The following is a 27,144-nucleotide window of genomic DNA, read 5'->3' as shown; positions in this document are numbered from 1 at the left end:
AGCAAAAAGTACTCAAACTTTTTAAAATTGTATTGATTTTTTTGGATTTAGCTTCCTACAAAAACAGAGATTAAACAGTTTTCAAAACTTTTAAATTGTAAAAAACATTTATTCTAACAGTGTCTAAAAAATATAAATAACTTTCCAGAAGCATGCCATTCCACAAAAGTCTCTCACACTGAAAAAAAACAATCCTGTCTAGGATAGACAAAGGGTCGGTTTACCAAGGGTGCGCCTGTGGCACTGATCCATGCATGTGAGCATTAAGGGTTAATAAGTAAATTTAAGTTCAAGATACAACACATTTTATGGAGAATAATTAATTGCGGATTTAATTGAGGATTTACTTAAAAATATATTCATGAGGGAAATATTTTCATGAGGGAAAATGTACATTGCTTTATTTTCATAACACTTAAAGCTGAAGCCCGGGCTAATGATTCTTCAGGATTTGCACTCGTGCTTTACAGTGGAGGTGGATCACCTCCACAAACATCATAAAATGTGTATCACTTAAACTGGGTTAAACATTTATGGAAGCGGTTAGAGGAAACACTGCAGCAATCGAACGGGTCTGCTGTTCTTCCTTGTTGTCGTCTCCATGAGATGAGATGAGATGTGACCGTGAAGTTCTGATTGTTTTGGTATTTTTTTCGTTTCCCTGGTGAAACTCTGAAGATATTGAAAATGAAGATATGCATGTGTACAAAAGGCAAACCATATTATATATTAACATAGTTAAGAAAAGGTTGAAAGAGTCTTGTGCTGTGGTGGAACATGTGGAAGGATAAAACAATATTCTTTGAAAGAATATTTTTCCTCACCATTTAGCCCTTTATTTACTGGAGCTGGGTAAAATAAATCTGGTGTATGCAGATAGTTCATTTAGAATAACTGTTTTGATGTATCAAGAACAACCTTTTCAGGATGTTAAAGGTCTGGATGTGTGGCGGCCTTATGTCCTGTAGACTGTAAATGAAGATGATGCTGATTTTGATGAGACAAGCAAATGGTTCCCTGCATTGTTTGAGTGAATCCTTAGTCAAACTGTGAACTAACTCCTAATAACTAAAGTCAAATATTACTACAGCTTTGATACCAGATCATACTGAAACAGTAATATGCAATTTTATAGATGTCAATATTGGGGGGGGAGATGTGCTGGGTAACTGGAGAATTTAATCAGAGAAACACCATTACTCTCTGGAGCTATGTTATAAAACATTTATGGCAAACATTACTTTTTTTTTTTTTTTGGAATAATTAGAATTAGTAATTTTTGCACACACACACCAATGAGTGATAGTGAACTGCATTTAACCCATCCTTATTACACACCAGTAGTGAACACACACAAGTCAGACACTTGGGTATTTGGTGCCTTTGCTCAAGGGCATCCCACCTGAGGGCATCCTGGGATTGAACTAGCAACGTCAGAAATGTAACATGCACTGCTTTTACACCACCTTTACTTTATTTTTATGTATCATTCCTTAAAGCAGTCCCAAACAGTGCACTTGCTATTTTTTATTTCTTTTTTTATCTTTAGCACGGATGAATGGATGGATTATGGATTTATAGGTAGATAAATATTTTAATGTGAGTATTCTGACAGATTTGATTAAGGACCCTTTTTTAAATTTTTGTTGTGTGGGTTATTATTTTATAATTTGCGAATAATGTATAGATTTTTAAAAGTGTAAATCAAATATTGGGGGGGAAAAAAATAGAAGAATTGAATTACATCTACAATTCTGCACTTATATTTCATTTTGCACAAGTGCACAATAGTCCTACCTGGTTGTATCTGTAAAATGTAGGGTACACATCCTAAGAACATCTTTTTATATATTATGTTATTGTCCTCTGTACATATTTATTTGTTTTATTTTTTTGCTTTATTTGTTTTAATGTTGTCATTACATAATTTTGTCTCATAATTAAAAATAGATAGATAGATAGATAGATAGATAGATAGATAGATAGATAGATAGATAGATAGATAGATAGATAGATAGATAGATAGATAGATAGATAGATAGATAGATAGATAGATAGATAGATAGATAGATAGAATGAATACAAACTGCAACACGCCCATCCCCTTGTTGACAGATTGATATGACTAATTCCTGACACCAGGGGGTGCTGTTATACTGACTGTGAAGGCTCCCTTCCAGAGTCTGGGTTCAAGACATTAGCCAGAGTGTATGTGTGTGTGAGAGAGAGAGGCGTGAGTGTGTGAATGTGTGTGAGTGTGTATCCAGTGAAAATCACCCGGAGACGGACCGAGACAGTTTTTGACCGTGCCAATGTGTGTGGCCTGTAAATATATGGCACTAACCCCGGTGGAATCGTCTCATGGACACTACAGTACATCGAAAATGAGGGAATAATCGGGAGGAGGAGACGCACGGCGAGACTCGTCTGTAGCTAACGTTTTTGTTGAACTGCGAGTGGGATCACAGCTGCTGGCTACGAAAATGTCGGGGAAAATAGAGAGCAAGCAAGGTAAGTGCTGCACGGCTACACTCCGCCACACTGGCTCACGTCGGGACACCGTGTAACGGTATTCCTCATACCGAAGCACGGACAGGGGAAAACGAGAGGTCCGTGCCCCGGACACATGAACACAAATGATGGGTCCAGATAACGAACGTGGTCAGTGTGAATGGTGGGTTAATTGGGCCTCATATGGTTGTTCTTTTTCTCGGCTATTCACTTAAAACCGAGCGTCACTGTATCGGCTAGCCTGTATTAGCTGAAGAAAATGGCTTTTACTGTGTCGTTTCAGCCTCATGTAGAATAGAGACAACAATAAAGTGGTATAGTTATTACATTCCCGGCAGTTTGACGAGATAAATATCGAAGGTTAGCCACCGCTAAAAAATACAATTAAAACGTATTCCAATCCCACATCTCCAGCCCACCGGCTTTTCCCCTTTCTCCCTCAGCGTAAATACACCAATGGTTCGATTGTTTGAAAGCATCACAAACACTTATTAATAACTTTGATTTATTTTTTCGTTCGGAAAGATTCGTGTCAACAGAGATAAATAAACGAACACATGTTGTCTGTTGCTGTTTTGGGTGTGTGTATCGTAGTTGGCCGTAGAAGGTGGGTTTGTAACGGTGGCTAACGGCAGCTAAATGTTAGCTTTTCGGGGGGGAGCTAGCGTTAGCTGCGTTGTTACCAAGCAGTGCACTGGAGTTGCGTTGCGTTCACGCCCATGACTCGGTTGTATGTTTGTGTTGTGTTGATTTTTTAACGTTGTGCACGTGGCATCTTTTTTTGTTGTGTCCTCCGGCGCCGTTCATCATATCACGCAGCTTCAAAGGGAAAGAAAAAAAGAAAAAAGAACAACAACTGCGCGGCGCGCCAGTGTAGAGTGGAGTGGTGGTGGGGGACACGGGGTGGTCTCCGGTATGCTTTTGGAAAGGAAACTTTATACCCGCCTGCTACACACGCATCCTACCCCGCCAGCTGTCTCCCTCATATACAGTCGTGTCCAGTGATGCCTGCAGTAAATGGACACACACACGTACACTTGGCTCCCAGTGCAGAGGCGGGGAGGGTGTCATCCACGAGTAGCTCACCCATTCTTCACAGGCGTAAAAGTTTCCGATTCCTTTCGTGACTTGCAGACAGATGATGACTACATATGGTCACAGCTAAATATGAGGCAGTGTTTAGGATTCTGGTTCAAAATTAAAGTCAGGTTTTCTGGATGACAGCCACCACTGGTGGATGAAGTACTGAAATACTTTACTCCAGTAAAAGTGCTCATAAGGAATAAAAGTATTTACTGTAAAAAATACTTTCAGAGAGTATCCATGCAACAGTCTACTGCATAATCAACTTTGCATACTGTGTGCTGTTTAATATAAGAGTAAAAAATTCTACTGAAAACACACTATAATACATTATAATTAAAAGTGATTTGATAGGGTCTTCTTCTTATTGATGCCATTAGGCAAAACTCTTAAATGTTTTTTTTATTCATTTAGAATGGTTAGTCAATATTGATATGTGCCATGATAAAATGCCAGTTAATTAAATATAAATTAGTTTTAAAATTATTTATGAACAGAAGCACATCATTAACGGCATGTGTGCTCTGTTGTTATTATCATCCTTATTGCACTGCCCCACTAATAGTATTTAGTTGTAATTATTACCTAACGAAATCTGGAACTTAACCTGTAATCTTGTGTCATATTTCTACACCAGTGAGTGCTACAGGCGCGCTTTGCTTTCGATGTTCAATGTTTCCTTCCTTCCCGTTGGCTGGATCAGTGGATCAGTTCCTTTCTCACTGTTGATTACTCCTAAAAACATACAAATAAAAACTGTTGACATGTGACATAATGTACTTTAGAAATGCAATGGAGTAGTATGTTTTTGCTAATGAAGGTAGTGGAGTACCCAAAAATAAGTACTAAAGAGAAAACTAGAGTACATTTACATTAGTCACTGTAAACCCAAATGTATTGGTTTGAACCTGCACCCCTCCTCGCATGGACTGCTTCCCCTTTCTTTCGAGCTGTATATACTGTTTCACTTGTTGCTTATCTCATCCCGATCAATGCATTTAGAACAAAACATTGCTGGCTGTGATGAAAAAAAAAGTGAAAAGGGGTGGGGGTAATATCATGGTTGCTTCAGTGTCACCCTATAAAGCCTTTTCCTCAGAGAGAGAGAGAGTAAGCAGAAGGAGTAGTGGAAATAGATGGTGTTAAAAGGAGACTGTTGTTTAAGTGGGCTTAGGCTGTGGAGAGTCCACAGAAAAAGGAACAGGTTTAGCCTTTGACAGAAAGAGATTAATTCACTCTTGACTCTTGGAGCAAATTTAAATGGAAATGATTTGTAGAAAGTGAAATTAAGTGCCACTGCCACCGTGTACAAGTGTTGATTCCTGATCTTAGATGTTGGTTTAAACTTTGCATAGTAATATGATTTTTTTTCCCAGTTGTGCAATCTCAGTAGATGGCATAGCACACAGACCAAGTAGATCTATAGTACACTCAGACACCAAGTTCCACATGGAGACTTTTGGATGGTATATCCTCCAGAGTCATTAGCTGCATCAACATCCCTTATCACCATGGATACGATGTCCTGCTGTCAGTGACCTGACACAGCGTTACTGTTTTGAGTTGCTGCTGCTGCTGCTTCACCCTGTTGTGTGGAGCAGTGGGTGGTTCTTGTGTCTGTTGCAACACTGAACCCCAATCTGTGCGTATGCAGCCGCATGACTTCATCGTTCAAGCAGCTGAAACTCTGATACAGATTCAGTGTCTCTGCTGCGTGGCGGAGAAGTCTGAAAATACATGTTTTTATTTGTCACTTAACATGTCTTAACTGAAAAATGAAATTAATTTGCTGAATAGCTCTTATGATTTAAGCTCTCTTTCTCTGTACAGCAAACATTGAATTGGGTAAAACCCGTGCTAAACCAGCTAATAATGACTGTTGTTAAAAAAGAATGGCTGTGCTTATTTTGAATGAAAATATGACCCAATTAGATGGTTTGGAATTGTACCACAGGTGCACTGACACATCTAATGCCACCTTCTTTCAATGGACTGTGTTATTGTGACATGGTTGGTTTCAGTTAACGTGACTCAGAATCTGAGTAAAGTAAACACCTTAAGCTTCATTTAGCAAATGAAACCTAGCACCCTCTTTCAATGTAGATCGCTGTAGAAAGGTGCTGTTAAAATGGACTGCTCTATTGATGTGATTAATTATAAAATCACCAGTGCTTTGTGTTCATTTTTAATACGTTTTATTTTGAGGATAAATGCAAGCATTGTGTTAACGTTCTGACATGGAGCAACAACCCACTGACTCAAAGAAACCTGTGTTAATTGAGGCTTTATATTTGGATTATTGCTGTTGCAAAATTCATATGCCCTTATTCCCCGCATGGATTGTGACACAAACGTTTTGGCACATTTGTGTTCGTGCCAAAGCTGTGTGACTAGTGCATTGTTTTATAATTAGCACTGTTGACTCGTGTATGGTAGAAGCAGCCTTATTTTAGATCCATAGTCGGGGATTGTGCATCTTTGTATCAAGCTTTCCTTGAGTTACACAGATATGCAAGTCAAGTTCTTGGCTTTGCTAAGTGGTTGCTGCATCACTTCAGACTGAAATATCTATTTGTCTGATGTACAGAAATAGTAAGCCCCACATGCCTTAGTCACCGAGTTTCTGAGCAAGAGCTAAAGAAGTCATTATTACAAAAGGGTTTCCTAGACGATTAGATGTGTGCACATTGCTGATGAGGGATCCCACTGCCACAACATAAGCTACGGGTCTTGGTCTGACATGCTACAATTTTGAGGTTTGCTGGCAGCAAGCATTTCACCCTCCCTCTCCCACAGAATGAGAGGCTTGCTGTTCTCATATAGGTTTTGCTGTGTTGTAATTACTTTTTTGTATGTGCTGTGTATGGGAAAGCAAAAAGAGGCAGGGAATAGAGCTTAGGGAGGCAGAGAAAGAGGGTGGAGAAAGGTAGTGCATTGATGGGAAACAAGTCTGAACACAGACGAAGGACTGCAGAGAGAATTGGATGGATTATACCTTGAGTAATCACTGTACTGAGGCAATTGATGATGACCAATGGAAGGCTGTCTATAAAGGCAATAACAGGAATGTTTTCAAAGCCATTCCACCCTTAACATCTTCTACAGAGGTTATTTTTTAGGGATTTCATTTGTAATTCAATCCGATTTCCATTTATGGGTCACATTTATTTCTTTGCCTCCAGCTGTGCTGTTGAGACTTTTTTCCTTGGAGGCGATCATCTTAAAAGATGCTGCTTCACTTGATTTCACTGCTGTGTATTGGCCTACATGCCAGAGAGCAGGTCATTTATTCCTGCAGGTGGCCTGCTCACTTCCCCGAGACCGTTCAGTGCATCTCCACTCCAGATAATTGTGGGTTGGACCCTCTCCAGGACCATTGATGACAGCTTAGACCGCGTCACCATTCTATCCAGGATTCTGTGACACAAGCTGCTTTAAATAGCTTTTGCAAGATTATTTATTTATGATATGATGAACTTTTAACTTTTTTTTTTTTACTACCTCTTGCCTACTTTTGGAGCTATTTGTGGATCGTTCCTCTGAAGTGCAGTGTAACGTGGCTGAGTCAAGCGAGGATGATCATGAGGACCAGTAAGTTTGTGACTAACTCTCAGGAGTGCTACTGAATGATAGTTAGATTTTTTTTGTACAATGAGGACCTGTTGGTCAGACAAGCATATTTCAAAGCTGTCAGTATCACCCCTGGACTCATAGCTTGTGTGGATACTGGCCTCTTGGATGGGCAACATAAGCTGGAGGAGCCAGGCCTCCTCAGAGGACACAGACTCCTCTCTACAGGGGGATCTAGATGAAGACACAGGTAGACACACAAATATGACAGAACTTTGCCTGATTCATGCATGCAAAACAGTAATATTGATGCTAGCTGTCGTTGCAATGCTCCCTGCAATCTTTTTAATTCAAAAATCAATTCATTGTAATAAACTGAACTGGGGTAGAAAATCATAGATTTTAATAGCTTTTTGTTTTCTATATTGTTTTCTCCACACTTTTATAGAACGCTTTTTTTTGTCAAATGGATGCAGTCTTGCATTGATTTTGGGGGAGGTGTACTTCTTTGTTTAATGCTGTTGTCGCCAGTTTTGGAGCTTTAATGTAACTTACTGGCAGAATGAAATGCAGGGGACATTCCTTGCTGAGCTTTTTGTGTCGTGTGGCTTTATGGAAAGTGCTCATTTGCTCTGCCTGAAATTTGGGTGGACCCAGTCGGAGGAGGCTGCTCTGTGGGGCAGCAGCCTTCCCTCACAGGCTGCCTGTCTGCCTCATCACCATGTAGACGGAGACCTCTGCTACTCTCATCTCACCTCATCAGGAGATGCCAGTTTCCCTCGATGCTGCCGTCTTAATCCAGTTACACAATACAATCATTGGTGATGGTTACAAACCATGCTGCTGTAATCTTTGCTTCTTAAGGTTGCCTACCTTGCATCACAATGGTCGCCAAGTCTGTTTGTTGACCCACTGTGTTGGGGCTAATGCAACTTGATTTATTAAGGTTTGAAGGGAACCCATGCTTGTCCTGTTAAGCTGTGTGAACTCATCCACCCTGGTGAGCCAGTAGTACATAGAGGCTCCATAATTAAGGTATCAGTGTGTAATTACACACAGCCAAGTGCTATAATAGTCTGTATAATAATCTGACCAGCGGGCAGGAAGTGTCTTTGTTGTCTGATTAGACAGACGGTCGAGGCCATTCCCGAGGTCAAGTACCCTCTCCACAGTAAGTTTGCATTTTGATCATTAAAGAATTAACCAAAGTAGTAACACAAAATGTAACTAAGTTACTGTCCTTTTAAGTAAGGCCTTATGGCAGAATTAGTTCTTAATTAGATGATGGCACCAAAAGAAACAAGATGGAGAACTTTCAGTTCTTATTTTCTATGAGCATTTATTGCAGTCCGAATATCGACATACTCGGATTCGTTTTTCGGTGCATTAGATTGAAATGAGAGGTAGTTATTATTGATTGTCCAATGGCTGACAAGAGCACATGCATGACAGACTGACACCACAATTACCCAGTCATGAAGAATAATGTAAAATAAGTGTCTGTCTGTCTGAATGTACAGCATTTTTTAGCAACCAAAGAAGTATAATTGTTGAAAGCATTGTCTTGGGTAAAATGTGGAGATAAAGAGAGAGAGATGAAAAAAAAGCTTTTTATGTCAAATGTGCATGTCAGTCAAAGCCCTGGGTGGCATGGCTGTGTCATAGAGCTGGCTCACAATGAAGGGGATGTCCCACAGTCACTGCCAGTTTCCGATTCCAGTCTAAATCAGGAATGAAGAGAGAAGTTGACATTGCTTGCAAACGAGTCACCGTTGTTGTCGAGGCAGACGTGGGTGTGTATATTTGTGCGTATTCATGGCTTTATGTTTGAATAAATGGATAATTCCAAATCTTTCGTTTGATTATCCTGTTGAAATACCCAAATCGTATCTGACACTCTTGCAAGTAGACAATGTTTACTCTGTCAGACTGTGGCTCAGCCTATAACCCTTTGGGCAGAATGTTGACATTCTGTTAGCGTTTGCGTGCATCAGCGTCCACTGACCCACTTCCTCTTGGATGTTCCTTTTCTCACAACCTGAATGAGAAAATCTGTTTTAAAAAAGCTGATTTATGAGGTTCCTCCAATGACTCTGAGTAATACTGAAGCCATAAAGAATTAGGGTGGCACGTGCCAACAGTGAACTTAAATCTGTGGAGGTCAAACTTGAAAGATATCTTTAATTCAACACACATTTATTTAGTTCTTTGAGAAGTCTTTTAACAGTGGCATCTTTTCTTGTCCACTCAGCTGTAGCTGGAACAAATGATGCAAATATGGCGATCAACAATTACTTCATCGTGCAAAATCGCAATTACTTCACCATGAAAAATGTTTTTAATATACTTTCTGACTCTTCTTGCACCATTGTTGTGTGTGAATGCAAACACTTTGGGTGTTGTAGGGTTGCCTTTTTTCAGATATGACAAAAATGCAGGCTTTTGTTTAGTATGCCTGCTGCACAGTGACTGCAAGCAGAGGAAAGCCAGAGGGAAAAACATCAGTTCATCAATAAATTGTTGGAAGATGATATGCAACTTTTTTTCATTCGTTTTTTTTTTCCTTCACAGTAAGATTGCTACAAAATATGCAGCCTTTCCAGATTACTGCGTCCATATTTGAATACATCTAAGCTTATTATCAAGACACGATTCCAAGTCATCTTGAACAACAGAGACACTGCAGTCTTTGTTCTGCCTTCTTTAGTTCAAGTTCCTTCTGATTTAAGCTGTTTCCCATTTCATAAGCCCCATTCCTCCGAGGACATGGTCGCTGTGTTGACTGAGCAAAACAAGAAAGCTGAAACAGAACGTCGAGGGCCTTGTTTACAGTATTACAGGATTTATTTTTACCTGTCTGTCTCGCCCTTGCATTGCCGTATTACCTATATTTTCAGATATTGCGTTCACTGTTGTTTCTTTGTTCACATTGTTTGTTAGCTGTGTCACTGGCTAGCAGTGACTCTTGATCTGAGAAGGAAATTCTGGTCAGAAGTCAAAAATTACAAAAAAAATGACAGATGTATGTAGTTTATAAACAGTGTTTGTACAGGTGCTTGAAATATACTTTTTAATGTTGTTACCAAGGTTTTAAAAGTGGATAAAGGGCTTGAAATGGAACTGCATTTGTTGTTTTTGAAAGAGTTAGTTCATGTTAGTTAGATGAGAATTTAGTAAAAGATATATATTGTTTTATTCTTCTGCTATTTAAGAGAAAAATTAGATAATCTTTTTGAGTTTGTACGTATATGATTTAAATGTTTAATTGATCATGGAACCTACACAAATCTATAAATCAAGGAGCAAGCAGTGTACAGATTTAAATGTGCTTTTCTTTGAGCATAATTTTGAAAAATGGTTTGTGTGTGGTTGGTTATTCATCACTGACATAGTTTAAACAACCACTGCCTAATTAGTAGCGACTTTGTGAGGGCGAGTCTTGTTCTTTGTATGGATACATCTGGCATCTAAGCCTTTTCTTTTTAAGAAGTGTGAAACAATATAAATGCAAAGAGTTTGGTTTTGCCACAGAGTATTTGAACTGCAAGATGTGACGCATCATGGTGTTGGTGCATGTGTTTGTCAGTCTTGTTGAATACTGTGTGTTTGCACAAAATGTTGAGAAGATGACAAGTAGCCAGCTGTACTGACAAGATCAGCTTTGTGTAGCACTCAAACAGGGGGAGAGTGGTACCACTCCCCGCTGCTTGAGGCCATTTACTCACAAGAACACTGTTGCTTATGCTACTCTCTCTCTCTGTATCTGACTCCGACTTGTACTCGGACAGTGAAGTGATCGGTTCTCTTGAGGCTGTTTGTCTATGCGTGGGATCGGTCTCCTATCTCAAGTGCTTTATAGCGCCCGTTTGCCTCACGCTCTCATGCCAAACAGCTGCTGCTCAGAAAGTGCTGCAGGGATGACGTATTTTTGTACGCCAACCAGTTAGCGTCACCCTGGTTTCCTTGCCGAAAGGTTAATGGGATTTTTCCACTGGCTTTTGGATTAATTTAGTAAACAAACACTGTGACAAACAACAGTTTATGATACTTGAGCATTTTATAGGAAGGTAATCTTTACATGTTTAGGATTTGTGTAGCCTACAAATGGCAGACGTCATATAAACTAAAGTTATGCTATTAATGAACTACAACACTGTCAAATGGCTACTTCACCACCATTATCCACCCAACTGTGTTTAACTTATAATTTGGTTTGCTGCACTTACCTCCTCTAAGAAACTCATAGTTTCCAAGAGCATGAGTCTGAGCATAACAAAGCCGTATAGATGGAGTCCACCACTTTTGTCCACAACAAACCCCGTAGTCTCTTGCTAGTCAGTAGCCTCCTTTTTGAAGATATGCAAAAACTTGAGAAAATCATGACTGGTCTGTATTGATATAGAGCCTCATATCCATTCAGTGTACCTGTCACATTCATCACACCTATTTACATACTGCCAGCCCAGGAGGAGTCTGGGGTTAAGTGTCTTGCCCAGAGACATGTCAGCATGTAGATTAGTGAAGCTGAAGTTTGAGCCCCAACTTTCCACTTTAAAAAGTAGAAGGCAGAAGAGGGAACTGGATGTGCCAAAATGCTAATTTCCACTTTTAGGACTCGGTCGTGCAGTATTCTCCTCTGAAATCATCCCAGTAAGATCACAAGGTTTGTCGCTGTCGCCTTGTCTCTGTTCTTCTTATTCTTGATGCCAGAGATACTGACAAGCCGCGTATTTATAGCACTTTGTGGTTCTTTATTCTATCCGTTTCACCCAAGGTGAACCTGCTCCGTGCTTGTTGTCTGCTCTCACTTTGCTGAGGCATTCATATAGAAAGGGAGCTTTAAATGGAATGCTAAAAAATGCAGTAAATGACTGAAGCCAGAAGGTCACATGAAGTATCAGACTGCTTCGAGCATTGTTTGTGTTGAGTTGTTATGTATGGCACTGTGTATGTGAGTGAGGTCTGTGCCTGTTTAGCTGAGTAAAGTTGTTATACAGGGGCGCTGCATATACAGATGTGCTGAGCCCAGGCTGCTGTGGTCTGTGAGTTTTTGTTCAGAAAAGAGGGAGCGGCCTTCAGTGATGGAGTCAAGGGACAGGAAATCGTGCCAGTGACCTTGGCGTCAGGGGGGAAGGAACAGGAGGGGTACCCAGGATGCCGTGTTTGTGTTGCACTGCCCTCCAGTACAACACTATAAATTCTGTAGCCTCCCTCATTCATGTCATATCAGCAGAATCATGAAACTATAACTGGAGTGTAACCAAAAATAATATCAATCACAGTCATAGCTAAAGAGGATTATTTGCTTTGCTGATGTTGATATATTGTTCGGTCCTTATAACACCCAGAAATAGTATTGCCTTGATTTATTGAGAAGGCACATTTGGCATATTTGCGTTTGCCAAAATGTCTAATTAATAGTTATTCACCAGTGATCAAAAGTTACAGATTCTCTGCTGTTTGATTAATTAAACTTGAGCTTGAAACCTTGGCCAAGGCTGCACAGACAAACATGGCAAATAAACAACAAAAAACATGATTTGAATAGATAATCACTGTATCAATCATCAAAGGTAGACTTAGTAATTATGGCAAGACATTTTGTAAGTTAGCCAATTTATTTGATGACATCCAAAAGATATTTTCCTCTAGATACACAGGGGGTTTCCAAGTTCCCTTTTTAGTTTTCAAAGGCCTTAAATATTTTAGCAAGTTAACCTCTGAACCTTTACTACTTCACCTTAATTTTTATTCAACTACTTCTCTACAATTGGGCCATCAGAACCTTCCTACTTGTGTGGTATAGACTATATTATGCATTTTTCGGATTCTGTAAAACGGGGCATTCCGTGTGAAATGTGTTGCTGGCAGCTGAATAGTTCACTGGGATTCTTTTGTGTGCTCATTTCTTACTGTCTGGAGATGTGGATGCTTGTGTGTTACTGTTGTGTAAAGGACAATTGACTGACCTAGACCTCGGGGCTCCCTCTATAGCTTACAATACAATCTAGCTGAACCACTGTGCCAAGTGCTCCCATTAACTAGTTCCATTAGTCCACCCACCATGAGACCTCAACCCATATTGAATCTATTCAACTGGAGTTCCAGCTACTGGCATGGAAAGGGGGATAATTTGAATATTCATAATTTCTTAAATGTCAGTCACAGCCTGCAGCTGATGTAGTGTTGCTAAAAAGCAATGCCGTATTGTATGTTGTCATTGTACACTTGAGTAGTGCCTTGCTGATGATTTAAGTTACTCACATCAAAGTGCCCATCAAAAGAAGTCTGAGGAATGAATGAGCATATAACAATATAAGTAGTTAATATAGCAGCTGAAATGCCAAGAATGCTAACAGTATATTTGGATTCTTTTTTGTAGTTCACAAAAAATATGTTGATCTGACTAAAATTTGACTTTTAAAATACACAGAAACATGTCAGTCTGACTGAAATTTTAAAGGCACGTGGTGCTTGACATGCTAAGACCTAGCATAGCAGCCATTGAAGCCAGAAACCGCCTACTATCAACAAGCTGACAGGGGGCATACTGTACCAGCACCTAGTGGAGCGGAGGCGGACACAATTCATTCAATAAATTGATTCCACACTCCCAGTACACAGTGCTTGTGTACTGGGACAAGGGCAGTAGTCCAATTAAAAAGCGGCATCGAGCCACAACTGTAGCTCAAATGAACTGTGCATGGAAACATATTGAATGTGTTGTTCACCATCATACATTCATACAACTACTAGAATACATGTGGTAATCCAGCATTGGTACAACTAGTTAGAATGACCCACAACACCATTTGGAAGGTACAGAGGGGCAAAGAGGAATTCAGAAGGGAGAAATTATGGTGTTAACTCTGGACAAATAGAGCCTTGGAAGAAGGAGTTTTGTTGGCCTCATATTTAAACAGAGGAGGCCATTGAGGCTAGAGACTTGTAAATGTTTATGCCACCGCACAATACACAGGCCTTTTGGTCCGATCCACATCCAAAACCCCTCCTTCCAAGCAACTGGCCTATATTTGACGTAAGCTAGAATTGTGAAAGTCATACAATGCCACATTGCAAATACATGATTAAAACTCTTAATTCCACTGGAAATTCGGGGAAATCTGCTGATATGATCACTTCCAGAGAAGTGTCACCAATAAGCAGAACAGTCTGTGTAATACATGAGTGTAACCTTCTCTTTGTGAACTTGTAACCTTTAGCGTAGGTGGCCTAATGAAACTTTGAACAGTTTCTGCCAGGATTTACTGTTTGTTTCTACATTTCTGTTTATTTTTCTACATTGTAAGGATTATTAAACTCAAAAAGCAGTAAAAAGACGGCTCCCAATGTTGAAAACTAATTGTCACTTAAGGAACGCCCTCATTTTTCCAGATTATACTAAATATTGACATAGTGTGTTTGACGTGTCACACAATTTTAAGCATAGAGCAAATAAATAAAAAAACAGAATAATGGAATAATTATGGAATCTTGCATCTAAATGATGATTTTGATGGTATCATGAAAAAGATACAAAATTGTTCAGTAGATTTCTCCCTTTTGCTTGATGAAACCCATTGTCAACAAGTTTATTTATTTAATTACTTTGTACAATATATGCCATGTCTAGACGGTGTTTAAAGGAAAGGTGCAGCCGAAAAAGTTATTAGTAATACCACTGCTTAGGCAGCTTCAGTTTGAGTCACTCCAAATACATCAGAGCTTTACACAGACACACTCACCTCAATATCGACACACCATCTACATGCTGTGTAATAATAGAACTGTCCATGGTCTGCTTTGACCTCAGTAGCCTTGTGTTCACGCATTGTTGTTCATCATAGTATAATTGTTTTTGCTTTACTGGGCTTTCACTCCGCTGCTCAGTTTTTGTTTCACGGTGCCACATCAGCCAAATCCTTGTGACTTTGTGCGTGAAAATTACAGTTGTATATCTCTGCTGCAGGCTGCTGTTTAAATGCAGGAAATGACACAACTTGTCGATTATAGATTGTGCAAGGTCAGATCAATGTATGTTTCCCAAAGTGCAATGGAAAAAAAAAGTGTGCTTACTCTGAAACTCACTTTTGCATGTTTTGCAAGTTGTTGAACGGATTTGTCTCATTAATCTACACCATGGTTGTGTTGTTGTTATGTTGACTGACGTAGCCTGTGTCATGAGAAAGCAACACCTAAGGAATTAATAGACATAAGAATGAAGTATGTGTTATCAAGTCATAAGGCAAGGTTTTATTTTGTGTCTCAGTATAGTGCTTGTTTTTTTAGTTTTTTTAAATTATGGCTTAAATTAATACTTTTTCCTACACCCTGATAAGTGTTTTTAAAGCCCCTGCTTGTCACACGTTTATTAAATGTGGCATTATTCTTTTGAATCAGGTTGAATTTAAATTTTGGAGAATGATGTAGAGTTTTCAGAGGTTTTTGTGCTTAACTAAACTAAACTAAATCCTGAGAAGTGACAAACCACAAAAAGAGGGTGAGGGTTTTTTTTTTTATCATGCTTTGATCTCATGGTTTATAGTTAGTGATGACTTTCCCAGAGCAGGAGTTTCCCCAGAAAGATGTCGTCTCAATCATCAGTCTACTGTGGCATGTCTGTGGTTACATTTGAGAGCAGATGGCACAAACACTTCCAAGGAAAGAGTTTTTTTTCTTGCAGATGTTCATTTGTTCATTTGTTCACTTTCATATAAAAACTCAACACGGAGACAACCAAACACAACCACTCTTAGCAGTTAAGGATTTAGTCAGTAACACTCAAGCAGAATTGTTCTGTTACCGGTGGCCTGTGATACTGTGGCTATGCTCTGTTAGCCATGGTTGAACAGATGCTCCTGATCGTTTACTCATGGCTGATGAGGCTGGTTGGCTAGTCATTGACAGAGATACGAAAGGGCATGTTTGTGTGTGCTGTTAATCACTTGAAATAGGAGGTATATATATAAAAATATGTGTTTTTAATCCCTTTTTTTTTTTTTTTAAATTCAGTTGATATTGTGTCCAAGTAATTGAAGTATCAAATAAACCTTTGGGACTTAGTTTCTCTATGCCAAGTCAACGGTCATTCACCAATTATTTAGTATTTTTCAATTAATTTGGAATTTAGCGGTTAAATAAATTCAATATTTTGATTAATCAGCTTGTACAAAAAATAGATTTATTTGTAACAATTGCTCATTTGTTAAGTTGAAATATAATAGACTGTAAGTGGGCTGAACACTTAAAATCTCCTTTACTCTCTCATCTCTCAGTAAGTGGACTGGATGCTAGATCTTAGACAGTAGGTTTCCATGCTCAATTAGATAGTGCTCAACTACGCCTTTTAATTGGACTACTACTACTACTGTCCTTGTCCCAGTATACAAGCTCAAGCAGGGACTCCATTTACGGCCTTTCTGCGTGGAGTTTGCATGTTCTCCCCATGTGCACGTGGGGAGAAGAGACATTTTCTCTCTAGAGCTAACAGATAATGGAGTCCATGGAGGCATCACACACAAACATGTGTCTTCCTCTGTGTTTGCGTGAGCAGAGATGGACAGAAGGCATGATGACTCACTCACAAAAAAACAAGGCTGTTAAACTCAAAAAAATGTTGACAATTAAATTTGCCAATAATAAATGAAGTCATTTTCTGTGAAACTAACATGTTTACATATGTGTTAGTTGAAAGAACACAATCCTTTTTTTGTAAACACTGCATTTTGTACAGTGTCCCTGTGGCTCATTGTTGAATAGCACATCCATAACAGAACAGCTGGAAAACTTTCAAACCCACCACTGAATTTCTTCCCCCATTGCCTCTCCAATCAGCCATTTACCAGGGACACGCTCCACACCAAGGCCTCCTTTCTTCCCTGCCACACATTGATAACTGATGATGTAAAAAGGATTCCTATTGAAAACTGAAAACGGTCAGCAGGAAGCCAATGGAGAGAATAAATAATTAACTAAGCACAGAACTATTTCCTGTTGAAAATGTCTTTCTTTCCTGTCCCACTGTTCATCTTGCGTGTCTCCAGCTTGCATTCCACTCCGTTTCATCACTGCCTGTCGTGCCGGTGGAGATGCAGTACGTCTTACTCTGCTTCTCTGAGGTTTTCTTTACAGTGAGCAAACTGTAATTCAACCACTATGGTGTTGTTTTTATGGACAACCACCTCACTGTGAAGTCACTTATAAATAATTACCCCTATGTTTACATGCATCATAGGAACGCCTTGTTTTCACGTTTCTTTTATGAAGTGTACAAAGAATAATTTTATATACAGTATATTTTAAAAGGATATGTTAACAGGAATTTTAGCTAATATTTTATAACATTTTCATCCGTTGCTGAAGCTTGTTTCAAGCATTCAAAATTCAGTGTTGTGTTTTTTTATTCCATCTATATATAATTATGAAATATATTATCTGCTAGTATTGTCGTTATATGTATGTTGCTGTTAGTGTTGCCTTAATCAACCTTACTAAGCTCGTACAGCAGTAGCTTCATTCACATAGTCTTATTTACTTTTAATTATATACACATTTAGACGAGAGGGTGCTTTACTCTGATTAGAAAAAAGTTATTCATGCTCATATGTCAATAGAATGCAGTTCTAAAATGTAAACCCATTTTTCTCACAGATGTATTTTTTTTTACAGGCAGTTTTTTTTATTAATTAAATTAATAAAGGATGGATGGTCCATTCTTTCTCGCCTCCCATCAAGCCTGCTTATGTCCACTCTCCTATCCTGTTGGGTTTTTAGTTACTGTACATGCCCTTTGAGTTTGACTTATGTCCCCCCCTTGCCTTCGCCCTCACTAAACAGCTGGCCCAGTAACCTTTGTGACCCTGTGACCAGTTTTTTAGCAGTCTCTACAAGTCTATATATGCAAGGCTTGCATGCACTTTCACTGAGTTCAGCAGGAGGTGACAGCTGTGTCTGTAACCTTAAGCACAGCCTCCCCTGTATCCCTACACCCAGTCATCATCCTATTCTGAGGGGAAGGGCAGGTGTGGGGGCACGACCAGCTGTCGCGTATAGATCACACCTGTACTGGACGGGAACCAGATCAATCTGCCAGTCTGTCTGTTCTGCACTCAGATCTGGACAAGCTCGTATGTCACTGCTTTATCAGTTCGGGTTGAAGTACTCTTCTCCAGTTTATTGACATTCCAGGGTTTTATTCTGACATATTGCTATACATCATCTACCCATGACTTCTAAACGTAAAACACAGTATGTATTATTGGTCTTCTAAAATATCGCTTTGAGTAATCCTCACCGGACCTATAAAGTAAACACAAATCAAGGGAATAGACAATAACTGCATCTATATATTTGTGTGTTGCTCATTCAATTACAAATATGCACATTGTTTACTTTAATGGCAAATGTAAAAACCCCACTAAAATGGCTGATAAGTATTGAGTAAGTTACTGTACATACTTCATTCATTGTCTACCACTGGAGCTAAACCCAACTGACCTGGGGCAGAAGGCAGAGTATATCCTGGACAAGTTTACGGTCCATCATAGGGTGAATACACAAAGACGAACAACCATCCACTCTCACATTCAAACCTACAGTCAGTCTATGGTGTTCAATGCATGCTTTTGGACTTTGTGAAACCAGGAAGAACATGCCATACAGGAAAGCCCTCATTGGACATGGTCATGAACCCCCGGGTCTTTTTGCTACAAGGCATCAGTTCTAGCCACTATTTCCTCATCCTCAGCCTGGTGTACATACTTGTTCTTGCAAATGAGAAATATGTAAGCATCGTGAAACTTGGCAGACGCATCCACAAATTTAGACCTGTGTCGTGTGCGTATGTGACAGTTCAGCAAATGCCAGACTCGTGAGGACTCCACTATACCACAGGCTTGTGTGAGAACTCTCCCAGGCTTTGTTCGGGATTAGTTCAGGCTGGAGTGTTTGTTTTGAATGTCCCTCAGGCCTTTCAGAGCATTTTAAAGTGTTTAAGCAATTGCACTGCCTCTAAACAATGTTTACAAGCTGAATCCCTCGCTGTGTATTCTTAACATTCAGATTTTATTTTGTCCGAATATCTTTAACATCATCATAAAAAACATGCTTTTACTATCGCCACCCACACCAAATTAGAAAAACAACAAATGTGTACTTTTTTTATCATATACTTGTAAAACTTTTATTGTAATATTATTCACTGGGGTCTTAAAATACAAGTAATTGTGAGGGTTCAGTGCAATATGAATGGATAATGAAGCTCAGGGGAGCCGTGTGTTCAGTTTTTGTGGGCCTATAGCAGTTAAACACAAAAGAGATAAACCTAAAGCTTTATAGAAGTATTACCACACTGTACCTTTATCAGACTAGCTACGCTCCTGTACTTTGCCTTGCCGTAAAATGAACAGCGAGACTTTTATCTGCCCCTAGCAGGAAACAACAAGGAAAAATATAAATGGTGCGGTCCATTCTGGGAATATTGAAGTGTTCATTTCCAATCTGTCTGTCAGTGTTGTCCTTTCGTCTTACATGAGTGAAAATCCAATATTGGTTTTAAAGAGTCATTAAACCTGTGTTTAAAAATGTTATGCAGAGTTGGTGGAGAAGAAAGTTTGAGAAGGAAAATTGTATAAAGGCCTGCTGTGGCCTGGGCAGCTGAACAAAAATTAAGGAGGAAAAAGTTTTTTCACTGTGAGGTTTCTTTCAGTATTTTTCTCAGTCCATGACTAGGCGGATTCAGTGCAAGAGACATTACAACCAATGACATCATCACCTCATAACTCTAAACAGCAGCAGGCAGGAGTCAGGGGAGAGCAGGAGGGATGGTTGGCCTGTCTCTGGAGTCTGGACTTAAAGAGGCCCACATGACTATAACAGAGCATTTCACTGTGTTCTCTCTCCTCCCTCTCTTTTGGATTTATTTCTTTTTTCTTATTGACGTTCTCTCGTCCACCATCTTTCTTTCTTTCGGTTGATGATGTAATTTCCATGCTGAGCCAGACTTTGATTGAACTCAAGAGAAAGAGGGAAATAGCTAAAGAGGGAGGGAGGGAGGGCGGTAGGTAGTGGAGAAGTGAATTGAAACAGAAGAGACCAGCTCTGTGTGCATGATAGAAAGCCAAGCCACAGGGGCTACAACGTTGTCTGAGGGACCAGATGTATCGATCATGCTTGTGACTCAGTGTGCTGATGTCACGGTTTCTCAATTCTGGGCTGGGGCTCTAAGCTGCAGCTGTAAACTCGAGCGTAGTCCTTCTGGGCCTGTTTGAGATTGAGTGAGAGGGACCATGATGTTCGCCACATTCCCTGTACTCATGCCAGGAATAAGGGGTCAGCTGGGTCAAATAGACAGGATTATCTGCGACTAAATTCTTACGGAAGCTGATGTGCAATCAAAAGTGTATACATTTGTGTGTGATCCCATTTCCTACACATTGGTACGCTTCAATCTTGCCAGAAGAACTGTCTGATTTGCGGCAAAACCAGCAAAACAGTGTGTAGCCTCGGGGTACAAAAAAGAAAATCCTGTCAGCCCTAGCTATGCTGTTCACTCTACTGTTCACGGAGCACTGAAGCAAACACTGCATCCCCTGTGGCTGTGCTACAGAGAACTGATACAGACAGCTATAAAGATAAATAGGTTGTCCCCTTCTGAAGGGCCTTCACTGTGTCTTGTCCCTCGTCTGACTCTGGGCTCTTTGAGTGAAATTCTTTTTCTTTGTCTTCCCTCCCCAAATCCTGGCTGGCTGACATTTTATGTCTTCACTGCACGAATGGTGGGGAGTGAGGGGACAGAGTATACACACAATTCCTAAGTGTAACAACCTCACGATAAGACGGCAAACTCTGTGACTCTGTCATGTACGTGAAGAAGTGAACTTGTTTGGATGTTATGAAGTAGGTCAAACACAGAATTAAAGTGACAGAACAGTCACAAGATGCTTTTCCAGTAACTCAGTAGTTTATTCAATAAACACTAAGATAAGATTAGTAAGAAATGCAGTGTAAAACAAGAGCCTGAGGGGTCATGCATGCCTCATCACATGCATTTTGTATCGGGAGGAAACTCCACTAGATGCCTTTGCATCAACCTTTTTAATGAGACCCACAATCGTCCTTGGCTCCCTCATCGAACTCTGGCTTTTACTCAGAAAAGGATGAAGAGGATTAGTGGTGGAGGGGGAGAACAGTAGGGTGGATATGTGTGATGCATGTGGATCGATGGTGCAGATGAAAGCACTGCCCGACTGGAATTCTAGTTTGTGGTGTTTTCCTGTTGTTGATTGCTATTCAGCATTCAGTGTTTTTACGCTGATGGCCATGGAATGCCACATCACGCTGTCATCAAGCCGAGGGGAGATTAGAGCAGATAGAGCTGCAATTTTGTCACTGATAAAACCCACACTTCCTGCCGACTCCCACAGTTGTTATTAGCATTTATCTCTTGATGCTTTTATTTTCTATTTTTTGCAGAGATAAAGGGATCAGCCTGGGAGGTTTAAGGACAGTGAGTGTGTTATCATGAAGCAATTTTTATATTACGACCAATATTTTATCAAACCCACAGTGAAAGGCTTGGTTTATGTCTCTCTTGGTTTATACTCAAATGTATGTGAACATGTGGCTACATCATGGACTGCTTGCAGATCCTGACCCTCAGATTTATGCTGGAAGCACAAAGAGCAGATTAAAAGCGGGTTTTGTACATACTTGGTTGGGTTATTGAATCTCACTTGTTTTGAACTTTTTACTTGAGCATAGTTTTCTCTGAGTGGTGTTGTGTGATATCAGCACTTCAGTGTGCTTGTGCCTTCTGTTCTTATCCAATTTCTAGATCCCCCTGAGTGTCTGTCCTCCTTGAATGACCACTCAACTTCCCTTTTGTCCACAGACTCGCAACGGTCCCATCTGTCCTCTTTCACCATGAAACTGATGGACAAGTTCCATTCTCCTAAGATCAAGAGGACTCCATCCAAGAAGGGCAAGCAACTTCAGACTGAGCCAGCAGCCAAGAATACAGAGAAACCTACTAACAAGGTGTGTGAAATGCATGTATATTGTGGGAAAGCTATTCAATGTGTTTCTTTGCCTATTTGTGAGGCGATTGTTTTCCTCTATAATGTTTTTGTGCTCTCATATCCCATTGTGTCTGTCTGTGTACAAGTATTCCCACCACTTCCCAGTAGCTGTGGTGGCTGCTTAGGTTCCAGCAGGTGTCTTAATCTAGAGACATGAATGGAATTAGGCCACTTCCTGAATGAAATCCTCCATTCCTCTTAGGCTTTTGCTTTAATGAGTACAGTGTATTGCCCAACAGTCCTGCTGTAAAAGACCAGAGAGTTTGAAAGAGATGTAGGACCAAGATGGCTCCAAGCCACATCACTTGATAAATGGTCCTTTGAAGTGTGTGCAAACCATGGGAGTCATAAAACCAAGAGCCCAGACTGCTATGTTGGCCCAAATACTAAATAGGTTGTTCGTTGATAAGTCACACTGTGTTTATGTTGTTCAAGAGCTTGGAAGTTGAGTCATGATCATCATAATCAGAAGTAGCTAAGCTACACTGCAACTACAACTCTACAACAACAATTGTGGTATTACTTGTGTGCTGTTTTTGTTTTCCCAGAAGGTGAGTCGACTGGAAGAACATGAGAAAGATGTGGTCAGTGCCCTGCGCTACTTCAAGACAATCGTGGACAAAATGGTTGTGGAGAAGAAGGTGCTGGAGATGCTCCCCGGCTCTGCTAGCAAGGTCCTTGAAGCTATCCTGCCTCTGGTTCAGGTGGAGGCCCGGATACAGCACAGGTGGGCCCAAATGCATGTCCACTTTACCGCTTTGTTTCACAGCACAAGATGAAAACAATTATGTGTTTATTTTGTGACTATTACAACAGGCTTGTGTTTTGTAATTGCTGCCCTATGCTGGTTATGGAAATCGGTGCTTTCTGACTTTCAGTATAACTTACTGCATAGCTGCTAGGCACGCAGGGCGTGTTAGAACTAGCATGATGTTGACTACCACTCACTCAGCAGCTTGTGACGATTGACCATATGTTGTAAGTGTACCTGTTGTACCTGGTGCCTGAAGCCTTTAAATTTCACATCTTAGTCACTGATGTGGCACATTATCAAGTATGTTAGCTTCAAGGAAGGGAAATGAATTTTATGTAGAGTAAGTTTTGTTTTTTTATTCATTGGAGAGCGTAAATCCTCTCTGTGAGAGTACCCAGACATGTTAGAACCTTTCTCTCTCTCTCTTTGTCTCTGTGCCTTTCCCTATCCATCAATGCAGATGAAGGTATTGAGGACAGAGGTCACAATTTCAAAATATTGAACACCTCTGTTTAGAACCAGCTGATGGATTGTTGCTGCCACAATCTAGTTCTTTGACAGCTTCGTCTTAAGACAACCCACATGTTTGGTAAATAAGCTTCTGTACTTGTGTGGAAGAAGACTTGGAAAAACTAACTTGTCAAAATTAACACTTTAGTTAAAGATTTGCAGTGATTTAAATCAATACTGGTCAAAGAACTAGGTCATGGTGTAACACCTTTGTGTCTGTGTGTCTGAAACAGAGTTGCTTTGTCTGTGCAGACTTATAGTTTCACTATTCCTACTTAGCTGTGTGTAAGATAGAGTCTTTAGCTTGTGTAGTTTTTCTGGGTCAAACCTCTCCACGCTTCCAACTGCTCCGCCATCCCTTAAATCCTTCCCTGAACCTCTGTAGCTACAGTCGTCTCCCACTCACTTCAGGACTAAGCTGTGCAGAGACGGTGGATAGATATTTCAGCACTGTGAATCAGATGCTGCGTGTTGGTGCAGGTTTGTGCCACACCTTAGTGTTAGGTTTGAACACACCACTCACTACAGTCAGAACAACAACACCCATCTTTCTTGTGCTGTTAGACATTCCTCTGTCAGCACTAGCCGTTTCCATTCTGTGAATGTGAAGTCAGGCCTTTCTGCTGTTTGTCAACAAATGGCACCTGAATAGTTAAATAAATGGTAGATAGATGGAAATGTCGCGTTTTCTCTCACTTTCAGTGTTATTATTATTTTTTTCTCCCCTCTGTTTTGCTGCCCCTCTGCTCTCACTTCCAGAGCATCTAATCTTTTATCTACATCTACTACTTTTTTGTAGTTCCTCTTCTAAATGTCTTTCTTATACCTTTTCTCATTCCAACCTTTATCTTGGGTCATATTTACCATGTCTGTTTGTGTCCACTTGACGAAAATGTCGTAATTTTCCTTTTTCTATGGCTGATCGCTGACCCTTCATGAATCAATGCAAGCACTCCTACAGTCTGGCCCCATTTGCACCTGGCATTAAAATGCGTCTTCTGTGATCCGATTGCAATCATCTGTACATTGTAAGCACAGATGTAAATACACCCGAGACTCATTGAGGACAGATCCAACCTGCCAAATCACTTTGGGAGGTGGTCGGATGCGCATTGTTGGCTTCAAGCACAGCTAATGTGAAAGCAGCGACAAAACTGTGCGGTCTCCTTTGCTTTCGTCAGTTGTTGAAAAGCCAAGAGGAGTCTTCACATGCAGTCAGCGTTGGTGTTGTTGATATGGCAGCGCACAGGATGTGACACTGCTGTCTGCTGCTGGATATCTTTGCGGAAGAAGGGACGTAAGGGATCGATTACAGTATTCGGATAGCAATCGGATCTTGATTTGGACACTGGAGACACATGTTAATACCAGCTGTAAATGCATGTGGTAAAATGCTATCCAATCGCTATCCCATCACAGGAAACGTATTCTAATGCCAGGTGTAAAGGGGCCTTTGAGTGACTGTGCATGCTCTTTTTGGCACAACATTTTATAGGCCAGTTAATGGCTCTTCTTTTGGTCAATAAAGACAACAAGGAAGCTACAATAAGATACTGCTTTATTAGTCCCATTAGTGAGAAAGTTCACTTGTGCCCATGTATACAAGTTGGAGGTCAAATAATATAATTACATACAAAAGAAGGCTTGTGAGATTGATGTGTACCCTTGTTAATTATGAATGAAACTGTGACTACATACATGCATGTGGAGATTCGCCCAGCGGCTCTCCACAGACACGGATCATGGATTGTATGTTCCAGGCCTTACTCTCGCACTCTTCCTACAGTTCGGCGCTGTCTTCCTGCCATAACCGTGTGTACCAGAGCCTAGCCAATCTCATTCGTTGGGCAGACCAGGTGATGCTGGATGGTATTGACTTGGAAGACAAGGAAAATGTGGCATCTGTCACAAGTGTCATCAAAGCAGTGCTGGATGGTGTAAAGGTAGGCAAATCACTGATTGAGGACAAGGAACGGTTTTGGTTGTGTCCAGAAGCTGAATCTGGCTGTGTCATCTATGAATGAACAGGAATTAGTGAAGCTGACCATAGAGAAACAGGAGCAGCCATCACCCACCACACCTAACAAACCAGCACCACCTGCTACCACAACAGAGAGGTGAGTACAAAAACCTTTCAACACAAATGTCTCCCTGCAAACATTTAGACCGTTTAGACAGTTGATTTTGTCCACTCAATTTTACTTGTGTCACAGCGTGTCCTCGGAGGTCCCCTCGATAGACGGAGAGCAGGAGATCTCAAATAAGACTACACCAGCAGCTGCTCCTGCAGAGAATGCCCCTGAGGTACCAGATGAGGATGTAGCCCCTCCCAAACCCCCTCTTCCTGAAGCAAAGATGGCAGAGCTCAGGTAAAGGGAACACGCTCCAAAACGGCAGCCAATGTTTCTGTTTTGTTTAAGACGCAGAGATGCTATGTGGCGGTTATGTGGCCACGGGCGTTGTGTTAACTTTTACTCTGTAGTCACAAAAGCAGAAGATTCTGTTCTGCATTTATACACCACAGCTGTTTCAGTTTGCACTGAAGTTATTTTAAAATCATTATCTGAAAGTTTTTCACACACCAAATGAGGAATAAAGACATATTTTAGGATATATGTATGGATGAGTTTCCCTTTTTTTTGGGGGGGGAAAATCAAAACTTCTTTTGTAGCCTGATAGTCTTTTCTCTTGGCACACAATTACCAATCCTTCAGTAGATTCCCTCATGTCTTACAATACTTTCACACTTTAGGCACACTTTGGTTTGTTTGTTGTTCTGCCTCTTCCTTTGTTACTCTTTCTGGTGTCTCTCTCAATTTCCTTCATATTTGGTTTCCCTTTGGATTCTGGGAACAGAGCACAGTTGAGTGCTGACGCTGGCCAAAGGAGACCCTCTCAGAAGGAGAAGTATGTTGGCCTGTAGGATTATTCGTCTACATGATTACATCCCACCCTTGACCTCCTCCCATAAAGCTTCTGGATTGGATGAAAGTGTTCTTTTGGCTTGCATGGTTGCATCCTCCCAACATTTGTGTCATCCTTGGTATCCCTTGAAGAACTCATCATCCAATCAGAAGACCGTCCAGTGCATGAGCGTGTGTGACTGACCTATGCTGTGTCTTTCCACTGGCCTCCATATCATGGCGTTTTTGTCCCGCCCCTTTGCTGCATTTTGACTTGGTATTAACTCACTGAGAGAATTTAGGTTTGACAAACAGGGCAGGAGCTTCATGTCATAGCTGAGTGAGGATAACATGAAACACCCTCACTTTCATCTCACTATTCTCCAAGAGGGATGATGATGATGTGTGTGTGTTCATGTATTCATACATGGGTTTGTGTGTGCATACTGAAAAAGTGTGTTTAATGTCATTGTTTGTATTGACTTTGCCTCAAGAGCAATAACATCTGCCATTTCTGTCATTTAAATCCACTGTTTCTGTTTATCTCTCATTAGTCCACCTCCAGCTCTTCCTCCTAAGAAACGCCAGTCAGCCCCTTCGCCCACGCGAGTGGCAGTGGTTGCACCTATGAGCCGCGGCTCTAGTCTGCCTTGCAGTGTTCACAGACAGGTGAGGATGCAGCTTCATCTTGTATAATTTTTTGAATTTCCATTCTAAGGCCATATCAATAAAGGCA

The 27,144-nt window shown here is 40.5% G+C and overlaps 1 protein-coding gene across 5 annotated transcripts in view; it reads left to right on the top strand.

The window, feature by feature from the left end:
- Positions 1 to 2,328: 2,328 nt before the first annotated feature.
- Positions 2,329 to 27,144, top strand: part of rapgef1b (Rap guanine nucleotide exchange factor (GEF) 1b) — a gene marked incomplete at its 5' end in the record, with an annotated part of 41,693 nt that continues 16,877 nt past the window's right edge. For 3 of the 5 annotated variants that reach the window (XM_083910600.1, XM_083910602.1, XM_083910599.1), the window contains 8 exons: positions 2,329 to 2,511; positions 22,055 to 22,200; positions 22,790 to 22,968; positions 25,292 to 25,448; positions 25,534 to 25,622; positions 25,719 to 25,874; positions 26,362 to 26,412; positions 26,963 to 27,077. In XM_083910600.1, the coding sequence (XP_083766726.1) occupies positions 2,484 to 2,511; positions 22,055 to 22,200; positions 22,790 to 22,968; positions 25,292 to 25,448; positions 25,534 to 25,622; positions 25,719 to 25,874; positions 26,362 to 26,412; positions 26,963 to 27,077 (921 nt within the window). Of the gene's footprint in view, positions 2,512 to 7,332; positions 7,415 to 22,054; positions 22,201 to 22,789; positions 22,969 to 25,291; positions 25,449 to 25,533; positions 25,623 to 25,718; positions 25,875 to 26,361; positions 26,413 to 26,962; positions 27,078 to 27,144 lie in introns of those variants that run through there. The other 2 variants (XM_083910598.1, XM_083910601.1) reach the window with 2 other exon arrangements.

Source organism: Microchirus variegatus (genome assembly GCF_963457635.1).
Source record: "Microchirus variegatus genome assembly, chromosome: 1".
Classification (NCBI taxonomy): domain Eukaryota; kingdom Metazoa; phylum Chordata; class Actinopteri; order Pleuronectiformes; family Soleidae; genus Microchirus; species Microchirus variegatus.
The sequence above is the reverse complement of the archived record's forward strand: the minus strand, read 5'-3'. Positions and strand labels throughout refer to the sequence as shown.